The sequence below is a fragment of the Pristiophorus japonicus genome, chromosome X (assembly GCF_044704955.1).
Source record: "Pristiophorus japonicus isolate sPriJap1 chromosome X, sPriJap1.hap1, whole genome shotgun sequence".
Classification (NCBI taxonomy): domain Eukaryota; kingdom Metazoa; phylum Chordata; class Chondrichthyes; family Pristiophoridae; genus Pristiophorus; species Pristiophorus japonicus.
The window spans coordinates 37,332,986-37,345,387 of record NC_092010.1 but is presented as its reverse complement, the minus strand read 5'-3'; the positions used below and the strand labels follow the sequence as shown (position 1 = coordinate 37,345,387).

The 12,402-nt window shown below is 51.8% G+C and overlaps 1 protein-coding gene across 1 annotated transcript in view; it reads left to right on the top strand.

Annotated features, from left to right (window-relative positions):
• The window catches only part of LOC139240892 (arf-GAP with GTPase, ANK repeat and PH domain-containing protein 1-like), a 232,672-nt gene that overhangs the window by 131,309 nt on the left and 88,961 nt on the right, over nucleotides 1-12,402 (top strand). Inside the window, exons 3-4 of the mRNA XM_070869397.1 lie at nucleotides 2,014-2,101; nucleotides 8,115-8,200. Coding sequence (XP_070725498.1) covers nucleotides 2,014-2,101; nucleotides 8,115-8,200 — 174 coding nt within the window. The remainder of the gene's footprint in view (nucleotides 1-2,013; nucleotides 2,102-8,114; nucleotides 8,201-12,402) is intronic.

The window sequence follows — 12,402 nt, the reverse complement described above, 5'->3', positions numbered from 1 at the left end:
GTCACTCCCTCAAACATTCATTCCCTCCATCACCCGTGCACCGTGTGTACCATCTACGACCACTTCTTTGGCAGCACCTCCCAAACCAGTGACCTCTACTACCTAGAAGGGCAGCAGGTGCATGGGAACACCACCACCTCCAGGTTCCCCTCCCAGTCACACACCGTCCTGACTTGGAAATATATCGGCCGTTCCTTCATCGTCGCTGGGTCACAATCCTGGAACTCCCTCCCTAACAGCACTGTGGGAGCACCTTCACCACACGGACTGCAGCGGTTCAAGAAGGCGGCTCACCACCACCTTCTCACGAACAATTAGGGATGGGCAATAAATGCCAGCCTTGCCAGCGACGCCCACATCCCAGGAATGAATAAAAGAAACATGCTCCCAAGACAACTCTTGCTTTTTTCCCCATCCACAACAGGCAGTATTTTGTCGTGACGATTGATTTTTCTCATCTGTTACTGCTCTCTCTGGTCCATTTACTGTGGCCAACATGGCCGTGAGTCAGGATGGTCATATGTATCTCTCGTATGTCACTGAAAGGGGATGTACATTCTAGTAAATCGACCCACAAATGTTACAAACAGAGAGCGCTGTCTCTCAGTCACATCCTGTTTCTCTGCTGAACTCACGCACTTTGTTTGGTACATACGAAGAACTGAGAGAGAAAGGGATTACTCACGGACTTCTTTGGGTATGGTGCTGATCTCTGTTTCTATTCAGGAGACGCTGCTTGCAGTGCACATGCCTGTTTTCTCCCCGCCTCTACGGCATGCTCTCCACCTCCGAAGGTTGCAAGGCTGAATGAACTGTGACAGAATTGGAGTCCAATAGAGGGATATGCTGATAGGGTGCAGTGGTAGTAGGCTCGTGTGGAGCATAAACCAGTTGGGCTGAATGGCCTGTTTCTGTGCTGTTTAGTCGATGTAATCCTGTGATGCATAGAATCATAGAATGGTTACGGCACGGAAGGAAGCCATTCGGCCCATCGAGCCTGTGCCGGCTCTCTGCAGGAGCACCTCAGCCAGTCCCACTCCCCCCCCCCCCCCCCCGCCCCGGATGTGAACAGCGATTTGGACAGTAAATACCGTATCGCATTATGGGACGGTCATGCTGGGTGAGCTTTGCTTCATTCTCAGTCAGGCCACTCGATTGTGCTCGGTGATGATGTACGAGGGGCAGAGGGAGAAAACGGGGCGTGTTTCCCCCCAATCGCCCTCACGTGAACTCTGACCCCTTTGGTGGCCTGATCCGGTATTTATGGTCTACACCTGTGATGCCAACCACATCCCCCTGGCTGGTGGCGGTCAGAAACGAGCCTTGCAGTGGGCAGGGGCGGTGGAAGACACAGTCTGAAGTGTGGGGCGGGGAAGGTTAAAAAGGAAGGTGGAAATGAGAAGCTGTGCTACATTGAATCACATCGACTGTACAGCACAGAATCAGGCCAGTTGGCCCAACTGGTTTATGCTCCACATGAGCCTCATCCCACCCCATCAGCATAACCTTCCTTTCTCCGTCGTGTTTATCTAGCTTCCCCTTAAATACATCTTTACTATTCGCCTCAACCGCTCCCTGTGGTAGCGAGTTCCACATTCTCACCACTCTCTGGGTGAAGGAGGTTTATTTTGAATTCCCCTGTTGGATTTATTGGTGACATTTCTTATCTTATCAATATAAGATAAAGAAATAGGAGCAGGAATCGGCCATACGGCCCCTCGAGCCTGCTCCACCGTTTAATACGATCATGGCTGATCCGATCATGGACTCAGCTCCACTTCCCCGCCCGCTCCCCATAACCCCTTTAATTATGGCCCCTAGTTCTGGTCTCCCCACATCTTCTCCACCTCTACCCCAGCAAACATCAGCATTTTAAAGGCCTCGATCAGGCCTATAGAGAAATGAGCCATAGCTTGTTCTGCCTTTCCTGATAGTTCTACCCTCTCAGTTCTGGTATCATTCTTGTGAATCTAGCTATTCTGAACTGGCAGCTCTGTATTGGTTTCTTCGCAGGGATTGGTCGGCAGTCTGCGCAGTGGCAAGTCCGCACTGGTACATCGATATCTGACTGGCACCTACGTCCGGGATGAGTCTCCAGAAGGTGAGAATAGTTCACGTGAAGTAACGGTGCAATTCTGGGCACCACTATCAATATGGGCCATAACTGGGCTCTGTGGTACTAAAGTGTGCAGGCAGTTCTGAATGATGCAGAAAGTAATTGTTGTTTTTTTAAAGTTCTGTATTTTTAAAATGTGATCAGGTTGTTCAGTAACAAACGGATCAAAATACAAGTCATGTCTCTCGTTTCCATCTGGTCTGAGTGTATCAAGCGAGATCAGAGATTGGAAGAAATTCTGACAGCACAGAGTGGTTGCTCTGTGGAGGACATTCCCAACTAACATTGTCAATGCTGCACCGATTAACCCCTTCAAGAAGGAGCTGGACAATATCTTGTTTGGAACAAGTGGCTATTGGGCTAGGTATAGACTGAAAGGCTGAAATACTCCATGGGGCTTGATGGCTCTCACCGCTGGAGGTGAAGGGATTAGCGCAGTGGAGAAGTTGGAATTGCCGCATATTCTGGAATTTTGTCCAATGCATTAAGGTTCGTTGTGGACTATTAATGGAACTTTTCCTCAGTAGAGTAAAGGAGTGGAACGCAGTCCGTGAAAGGGTAAATTGTCCATCGAGTGTGGCAGGAGTTCCATGCTCTCTTGTGTTCTTCCGCCCTGTTGTGGACCTTCCTTGGCAGTGCTCACAGTAGGATTTACCTGGTTATCGTACTCCTGTCACCAAACAGCAGCTCCTCCACCTTAACCATGAGCAATGCCACAGGGGATCCAACAGGGGTCCGACAAATCTTCAGTCTGAACATTTTAGCATTCCGTTCAGGGGGAGGTCTCATAAGAAATAGGAGCAGTAGTCGACCGTACGGCTGCGCTAATCCCTTCAATAAGATCACGGCTGATCTGATCCTAGCCCCAACTCCACTTCCCTGCCCGCTCCCCATAACCCTTTACTCCCTTATCGCTCAAAAATCTGTCTATCTCCGCCTTAAATATATTCAATGTCCCAGCCTCCACAGCTCTCTGGGGCAGAGAATTCCACAGATTTACAACCCTCTGAGAGAAGAAATTCCTCCTCATCTCCGTCTTAAATAGGCGACCCCTTATTCTGAAACTATGCCCCCTAGTTCTGAAACATCCTCTCTGCATCTACCCTGTCAAGCCCCCTCAGTATTTTATATGTTTCAATAAGATCACCTCTTATTCTTCTAAACTCCAATGAGTACAGGCCCAACCTGCTCAACCTTTCTTCATAAGACAACCCCCTCATCTCCGGAATTTGTGGTTCAAATCACAAAAAAAAATGACTGAATATTGCGCTATTCTCTGTTCTCAAACTGCGGGCAATTGATGTTGTGAATAAGATATTAAATGCTCGGGTAGAGTTGCCAGCTCCTGGAGCTTTCATTCCCCCCCCCACCCCCGCCCTGCCATGCCCAGTCAAAGAACCTTTTTTCCCCATCTCCGATATTCTTATAACCAATAAACCAAAGTGTTCAAGGAAACTGGAAAAGAAACCTTTTTTAATGCCCATTTGATTTTTCTCCTGAGTTAATCTTTCATTTCTGGAGAGTCGAGGACAATCCTGGCAGGGTTGGTCACCCGGATTCACGCTTGTCCTGAAATGTGTTAACTTTGCCTTTTCCATTTCAACTATTAATCGGAACAAAAGATACCATTTTAAAATAAAAGCACAGCGAGGTGGTTCTGTTCAGTCTCGCGGAGGGAGACATTCCTCGAATTGGGCTCCGTGCTCTTCCCAATGTGGGAATTGGGAATGCTTTCAAAAAAGTCGGGCAATGCAGTGGCCTTGAGTGATGGCGCACGAGGAGGCAGGTTTGGGGGGGGGGGGGGGGCAGGGTGCAGTCAAGCAGAGGCTGCAGCATCTTTAAACAGGGGCGAAGTGGGGGATACCCCGGACTTGTGCCTCTCGGTGGTTGAGGGAGTTCGAGGACCACATTGTTCACCACAGGTGAGAGGCCCTTTGGCCCATCCTGCCTGTGGTGGTGAAGTGCCAACCAATTAACATTGGTCAATAACTAATCAAACTTGATGGTTAAGCAGTTAACCTTCAATATTCTTTGTGTGGCCATTGTGCGGTTAATTGGGCTTAAATGGCACGTGCTCATATTTCAACCACAACAATCAATCTTTCCACAGAATGCATTTCTGTTGAATGCATCATTCCCTGAAGACCGACAGGTCTTGAAATATTGAAGTCATGAAAGTTTAATAGTTTATTAATGCTCTGTGTGTGATGTTCATGTTAAATCCAGTGTGGAATTATTGAAATTAATGGTCTTCCTAAGGATTCTTGAAGCTCACACTAGCTTTATAGTTGATGCCCCATTTATTTACAGGGTTATCTCTGACAACACCAAAGTGGTCTGGTAAAGGACCCTGTGGCAGTGCCCTTGGAGGTACCCAGTCCCATATTGGCCTAAAAAAACTGGCTTTTCTGTGAAGATAAAGCAGCAGCCAATTTGCACACAGCAAGCTCCCACAAACAGCAATGTGACAATGACCAGATCATCTGTTTTAGTGATGTTAATCGAGGGATAAATATTGGCCCAGGACACCGGGGAGAATTCCCTTGCTCTTCTTCGAAATAGTGCCGTGGGACTTTTGACGTCCACCTGAGAGAGCAGACAGGGCCTCGGTTTAACTTTCATTCGAAAGACGGCCCCTCTGACAGTGAAACACTCCCTCAGCACTGCACCGGAGTGTCTGCCTAAATTTATGTGCTCAAGTCTCTGGAGTGGGACTTGAACCCACAACCTTCTGACTCGGAGACAAGTGTGCTACCCACTGAGTCACATCTAACGGGAAATTGCCTTCATTAAACCCGCATGTAAAATATTCAAATTTGCAACAACAAAAAATACATCACTAAAACAGATTATCTGCTCATTATCACATTGCTGCTTGTGGGAGCTTGCTGTGCGCAAATTGGCTGCTGCATTTCCCACATTACAACAGTAACTACACTTCAAAAAAAGTACTTCATTGGTTGTAAAGCGCTTTGAGACGTCCGGTGGTCATGAAAGGCGCTATATAAATGAAAGTCTTTCTTTCCCTATTAAATATGACCAACATAGGCAATTTTCGAAGGCATCCTGATGGGGTTGGAAGTAGAGTCCATAAATAATGTGTGTGTGTTTCTTTTTTTAATTAAATCTTTGTTTTTAATTCCTGGAAGGACCGAGTGAAATGTTCCCCTCTTATAAAGTGAACATTGATTTTTGAGAGAGACTGCTTCACTGCCACAGGATGCGGTTAAACAGGCTCGCGCCTATGCCGTGCACTTAACAGGATGTGGTCTGCTCACAGCAGTCGTCTGTAGCTCAGCTCTCTGATACCTATCGAGCTGTTTTTTGGGCTGTATTTTTAGCGTGGCCTGCACAGATCCTATCCATCAAACGGTGACAGTTTTAACATCTTGTGTAACTACCGCAAAAATGATTATTTCATGGGGGGGGGGGATTTTAATTTTTCAAGCTTCATGTGGTAGCGAGTTCCACATTCTCATCACTCTCTTAAAGAGGTTTATTTTGAATTCCTTATTGGTGACTATCTTATATTGATGGCTCCTAGTTCTGGTCTCCCCCACAAGTAGAACCATCTTCTCTACGCCTACCCTATCGAACATCATCATTTTACAGGCCTCAATCAGGTCACCTCTGGTGGGAATGGGTACTTCTTCCCCCGAATCAGCCCCCTGCTCCGTTGCCTCCAGAGTCCGCCAAGGATCTATCTTTGCCCCTCCCCTTTCCTCTCCCTTGGCAACATCATCCACAGACATGGGGTCAACTTCCACATGTACGCTGATGACAGCCAGCTCGCCCTCTTCTCCCCCGCCCCCCCCCCCACTCTCACGACCCCCCACTGCCTCTGTGTTCTTAGGCTCCTTGTCTGACATATCCAGTCATGCATAAGCTCCGACTTCCTCCAGCCTAACATTTGGAAGACTGAAGCCGTTGTCTTTGATCACCCCCCCACCACCACAAGCAGCGTACCCTTGCCAGCAACTCCCCAGCCACTGTCTCTGGCTGAACCAGACTGTTTGCAATGTCAGCATCCTATTCGACAGCGAGCTGAACTTCTGACCCCATCATCATCATAGGCAGTCCCTCGAACCGAGGATGACTTGTTTCCATGTCAAAAAGGTCACAGGTGTTTCAATGGAGGACCTAATATTCCAGATCCTGAACTAAATCCTGAAGGGTGGAAGATGCCTGTGGGTGAATTTTTTTAACGTGGGGTGACCGTTGCACACCAGCCACCACACGGGGCTTGACAGAGCGAGGTCTTGGTCCAGTGGCAAGGGTTAACCAGGACGACTGGAGACCAGTTCTGCTGCACAGACCTAGTGCGCGCACATATCGTAGTGTGGGCTGGGCCCGTGCTGCCCCTGGGCCCTCGCCTCTTCTGGGCCCCAAACTCGCACCTCTCCTGGGCCCCGATCACGTCCCTCTACAGTCTCTCGCCGCTCCATCGCCCCGATCTCACCGCTCCTGCTGTACCTGCCCACGCTCCAATCACCGACCTGGATCTTGATGACGTCACTCTTCGCTGCTGTCGCCCTCCTGCCCCAGCACGTGCTGCTCCCTGGAGCGGTACGCCGCCACACTGCTCCTTCCACTCCCCGGCCTGCTCCGATGGTGCTCGCAGGCCGGGGGCCACTCAGACTGGGGAGCTGGGGAGAAGCTAGCACTGTCAAAGCGGATAACGAGGCTTGTTAGCACCCATACACGCTCCACCACAAAGGCCACCTACTTCCACCGCCAGAACATCGCCCGCATCCAGCCCCACCTCAGCCCACCTGCCACTGAAACCCTCATCCATACCGGTGTCACTTCCAGACTCAACTAAAAAAAAGACTTAACATAAGAACATAAGTTTGCATTTATATAGCCTTTTCGACGACCGCCTCAAAGCGCTTTACAGCCTATGAAGTACTTTTGGAGTGTGGTCACTGTTGTAATGTGGGAAACGCGGCAGCCAATTTGTGCACAGCAAGCTCCCACAAACAGCAATGTGATAATGACCAGATAATCTGTTTTTGTTATGTTGATTGAGGGATAAATATTGGCCAGGATACCGGGGTAACTCCCCTGGTCTTCTTCGAAATAGTGCCATGGGATCTTTTACATTCACCTGAGAGAGCAGACGGGGCCTCGGTTTAACGTCTCATCTGAAAGAGGGCTCCCCTGACAGTGCGGCGCTCCCTCAGTACTGCCCCTCTGACAGAGCGGCGCTCCCTCAGTACTGCCCCTCCGACAGTGCGGTCCTCCCTCAGTACTGCCCCTCCGACAGTGTGCCGCTCCCTCAGTACTGCCCCTCCGACAGTGCGGTCCTCCCTCAGTACTGCCCCTTCGACAGTGCGGTCCTCCCTCAGTACTGCCCCTCCGACAGTGCGGCACTCCATCAGTACTGCCCCTCCGACAGTGCGGCGCTCCCTCAGTACCGCCCCTCCGACAGTGCGGTCCTCCCTCAGTACTGCCCCTCCGACAGTGCGGCACTCCATCAGTACTGCCCCTCCGACAGTGCGGTCCTCCCTCAGTACTGCCCCTTCGACAGTGCGGCGCTCCCTCAGTACTGCCCCTCTGACAGTGCGGCACTCCCTCAGTACTGCCCCTCCGACAGTGCGGCGCTCCCTCAGTACTGCCCCTCCGACAGTGCGGCACTCCCTCAGACCTGCACTGGAGTGTCAGCCTAGTATTATGAGCTTGAGTCTCTGGAGTGGGACTTGGAACCACAACCTTCTGACTCAGAGGCGAGGGTGCTGCCCACTGAGCCACGGCTGATGCCATTGGAGGGCTGAAAAACTTGTTTAGGGGGTGGGGGAGGGGGGTTACACAGCACATCAGACTGTGACTAGTTTCAGGGACCATCTAATCTCTGCTGTCGAGTATAACGAGCGGGTTTAGACTATAAAACTGTGTGACTGTTCCCGTGCTTATTAGTAGAAAACTTGAAGCAGTAAATAAAACCCACAGTCCATCCGCCTCGAGCATTAACAACGTTACCCCATTGTGCCTCTGCCAGGTGGTCGATACAAGAAGGAAATCAATGTCAACGGTCAGAGCCATTTGATGCTGATCAGGGATGAAGGAGGCCCTCCAGATGCACAGGTAAGTGTTTCACAAATTGGGACTGAGACGGGTTCTGGCACGTTGACCGACAGGGGGGCGGGGTGGCGCAGAGGCTGACTCTCCATGCTGGCAGTTGCCAATTTGAAGTACAGCATGTGCCCTCTTTTTAAAGGGGCACAACCAATAAAGACTGTGGGCTGGATTTTTGGCTTTGCTCATTTCGGGGCAGTAATGGCGGCGGGGTAGTAACGTTTGCGCCTGAGAACAGTTTGCGCCTGTCAGCAAAATTGGGCAGCTGGGCCCTGAGTGTGGGGCGGAGCGCTAAGGGAGGCGTTACACACCTCTCTTGGGGCGCGAGGCCGGCTGAGCGTGCGAAAATCCCGAGCTAAACAGCCGGCCTGGGAGCGCTCCGAGATGCCAGGGGAGAAAAAAAAGCTGAAATAAACCCACCAGAAACATTCCCAATCAATAACTCATGCCACCACAGCATAAATCGGAAACAAAAAAAAAAAATCAATCACACTTACCCGAGGTGGACACTACTTACCTCACTGCAGCCGCTACAGCTCGGAACGCCCGCTTTCACAGGCCGGCCCAGCAGGGGGCGCTCTGCGCAGCACGACGGGTCGGGCAGGCGGCAGAAATCGAGCCGGTGTCGCAACCAGGGGGCGTTTCACACCGTTTCGCCTCCTCTGGGCAGTGATGCTCCACACCCCGTCAAAACCGGCCTGAAAACCCCAGCGGGGTGCTGGACGCTGGCTGGCCGCCGGAATTGCCTCCCGCCACCATTGCCGACTCTCTGGGGCGAAAACGGAGGCGGCAGCAAGCAGAAAATCCAGCCCTGTAAATGCAAAGGAAACCTCACAAATTAAATTAACACTTTATCCCCGGATGTGATGATGCACTCCAGTGCCCACCGGGCGCGGAAGGCCGTGAGCCTACCGGTGGACACTGCGCGCTCCATCTCCAGGGGCACCCGGGCGCCAACGTAGCCGTGGGAGGGAGGCAGGCAGTCGGGCTGAACGACCTCCTCGACCGTCCGCTGGCTGGACCTGTTAATGGCCACCTTGGCCAGGAGGGGCCAGATACTGATACTGGATGCTCAAACTGCAAAGTGGCCCATTTTATACAGGATTATTATGTAGGATATACGGCACATAAACAGGCCATTCGGCCCAACCAGTCCATGCCGGCGTTCATGCTCCACTCGAGCCTCCTCCCATCTTTCCTCATCTAAATCTATCAGCATAACCCTCTATTCCCTTCTCCCTCATATGTTTATCTAGCCTTCCTTAAATGCATCGATACTACTCACTTCAACCACTCGCTGTGGTAGCAAGTTCCACATTCTCACCGCTCTCTGGGTAAAGAAGTTTCTCCTGAATTTCCCGTTGGATTACTAGGTGACTATCTTATATTGATGGCCTCTAGTTATGCTTTTCCCCACAAGTGGAAACATTCTCTCTGTATCCACTCTATCAAAACCTTTCATCATTTTAAAGAGCCCTATTAGGTCACTCCCTCAGCCTTCTCTTTTCAAGCCTGTTCTTCCCTGCGCTAACGTCTCTCATCTTGACGAGCACAGAATTCACCAAAACAACACTGCCATGCATTTGACACAGTCGACGAGCATGTCCAGGAATAACTAGACCATGTGAGCTGCGAGGAGGATGCTAGGAGGCTGCAGAGTGACTTGAATAGGTTAGGTGAGTGGGCAAATGCGTGGCAGATGAAGTATAATGTGGATAAATGTGAGGTTATCCACTTTGGTGGTAAAAACAGAGAGACAGACTATTATCTGAATGGTGACAGATTAGGAAAAGGGAAGGTGCAACGAGACCTGGGTGTCATGGTACATCAGTCATTGAAGGTTGGCATGCAGGTACAGCAGGCGGTTAAGAAAGCAAATGGCATGTTGGCCTTCATAGCGAGGGGATTTGAGTACAGGGGCAGGGAGGTGTTGCTACAGTTGTACAGGGCCTTGGTGAGGCCACACCTGGAGTATTGTGTACAGTTTTGGTCTCCTAACTTGAGGAAGGACATTCTTGCTATTGAGGGAGTGCAGCGAAGATTCACCAGACTGATTCCCGGGATGGTGGGACTGACCTATCAAGAAAGACTGGATCAACTGGGCTTGTATTCACTGGAGTTCAGAAGAGTGAGAGGGGACCTCATAGAAACGTTTAAAATTCTGACGGGTTTGGACAGGTTGGATGCAGGAAGAATGTTCCCGATGTTGGGGAAGTCCAGAACCAGGGGTCACAGTCTAAGGATCAGGGGTAAGCCATTTAGGACCGAGATAAGGAGAAACTTCTTCACCCAGAGAGTGGTGAACCTGTGGAATTCTCTACCACAGAAAGTAGTTGAGGCCAATTTACTAAATATATTCAAAAGGGAGTTAGATGAAGTCCTTACTACTCGGGGGATCAAGGGGTATGGTGAGAAAGCAGGAAGGGGGTACTGAAGTTTCATGTTCAGCCATGAACTCATTGAATGGCGGTGCAGGCTAGAAGGGCTGAATGGCCTGCTCCTGCACCTATTTTCTATGTTTCTATGTTTCTATGGCGACTGTGAGGTCACCTGGACATGCTGCTCTGTTGAACATGTTCATGGCCAGGAAGGACAGTAACTTTGTTTGCAGAGGAACCCCACTATAATCGTCATTTCATGGACAGATACGCAAACATGACATAAGTAGAGCTGCAGAGAGTCATTATCTGCACAACAGTTGGATCGACTGTGCTCATGAGGCTGTCTCAAGGCTTCAACATCAAAAGGAAATTCTTTCCCATCTTCACTTGGATGCAAAGCTTAATTTGCATTGCCATGACGACGCGAGATGAGCTGTAAAAAAAACCAACCCCAACAATAAGGATTATCAGAGTTTTAAGTTTGTGTCGTGAATCCTGCGATGTAAAGCTAAACACAGCCGCTCGCTATTGCTGGTGACTCTCAACCGGGAGACAGCAGGGCACCGATTGGTGTCTCGGTCAGCCAGGGCGCCGAGGTTTATCCAACGGCCGCTGCTGGAAATCCCGCTTTTGGCAACTGTCCAGCAAGGACAGAGTCCAGCTGTGCGGTGCTGCCCTGCGTGGCCGAATAGCCTGCTGACCTTCCCTGCCCAGGTTCACTTGGACAAGGTGCCGGTGCCCGTTGTACTGGACCCCAGCACGAAGTCAAAGTGTGGGTGGGGCGGGCAGGCGGGGAGGGACCTTTCACCGATCAAATCGAAGGGTGCACTTTTCGAATACACAGGAGGAGAAATGAGTCTCGCGAATTCCGGCGCGGGAGTGGCGTGCGCCCGTCGACCTGAAGCACGGTGGAAAGTGGGCCTCGTGGCCTCATTTGCATTAAACGGGCGAGCTGCCGACACCAATCGGGGGGCGGGGGTCCTGATGGAGCGTCGGCCCGGGCCTGACCCATCCTGGCTGGTTCCAGCCCGGAGCGGCGGGAGAGGAGTGAGGGGAGAGAGGGAGGAGGGAGGGAGGGAAGGAGGAGAGAGAGAGGGAGGGAAGGAGGAGAGAGAGAGAGGGAGGGAGAGAGAGAGAGAGAGGGAGGGAGGAGAGAGAGGGAGGGAGGGAGGAGAGAGAGAGAGGGAGGGAGGGAGGAGAGAGAGAGGGAGGGAGGGAGGAGAGAGAGAGGGAGGGAGGGGGGAGGAGAGAGAGAGGGAGGGAGGGGGGAGGAGAGAGAGGGAGGGAGGGGGGAGGAGAGAGAGGGAGGGAGGGGGGAGGAGAGAGAGGGAGGGAGGGGGGAGGAGAGAGAGGGAGGGAGGGGGGAGGAGAGAGAGGGAGGGAGGGGGGAGGAGAGAGAGGGAGGGAGGGGGGAGGAGAGAGAGAGAGGGAGGGAGGGGGGAGGAGAGAGAGAGAGGGAGGGAGGGGGGAGGAGAGAGAGGGAGGGAGGGAGGGGGGAGGAGAGAGAGAGGGAGGGAGGGGGGAGGGGAGAGAGAGAGAGGGAGGGAGGGGGGAGGAGAGAGAGAGGGAGGGAGGGGAGAGAGAGAGAGGGAGGGAGGGAGGGGGGAGGAGAGAGAGGGGGGGGGAGAGGAGAGAGGGAGGGAGGAGGGAGAGGGAGGGAGGAAGAGAGAGGAAGAGAGAGGGAGGGAAGGAAGGAAGAGAGGAGGGGGAGGAGAGAGAGGGAGGGAGGAAGAGAGAGGGAGGGAGGATGAGAGAGGGAGGGAGAAGAGAGAGGGAGGGGAGTAGGGAGAGAGGGAGGGAGGGGGAGAGAGGGAGGGAGGGAGGAGGGGG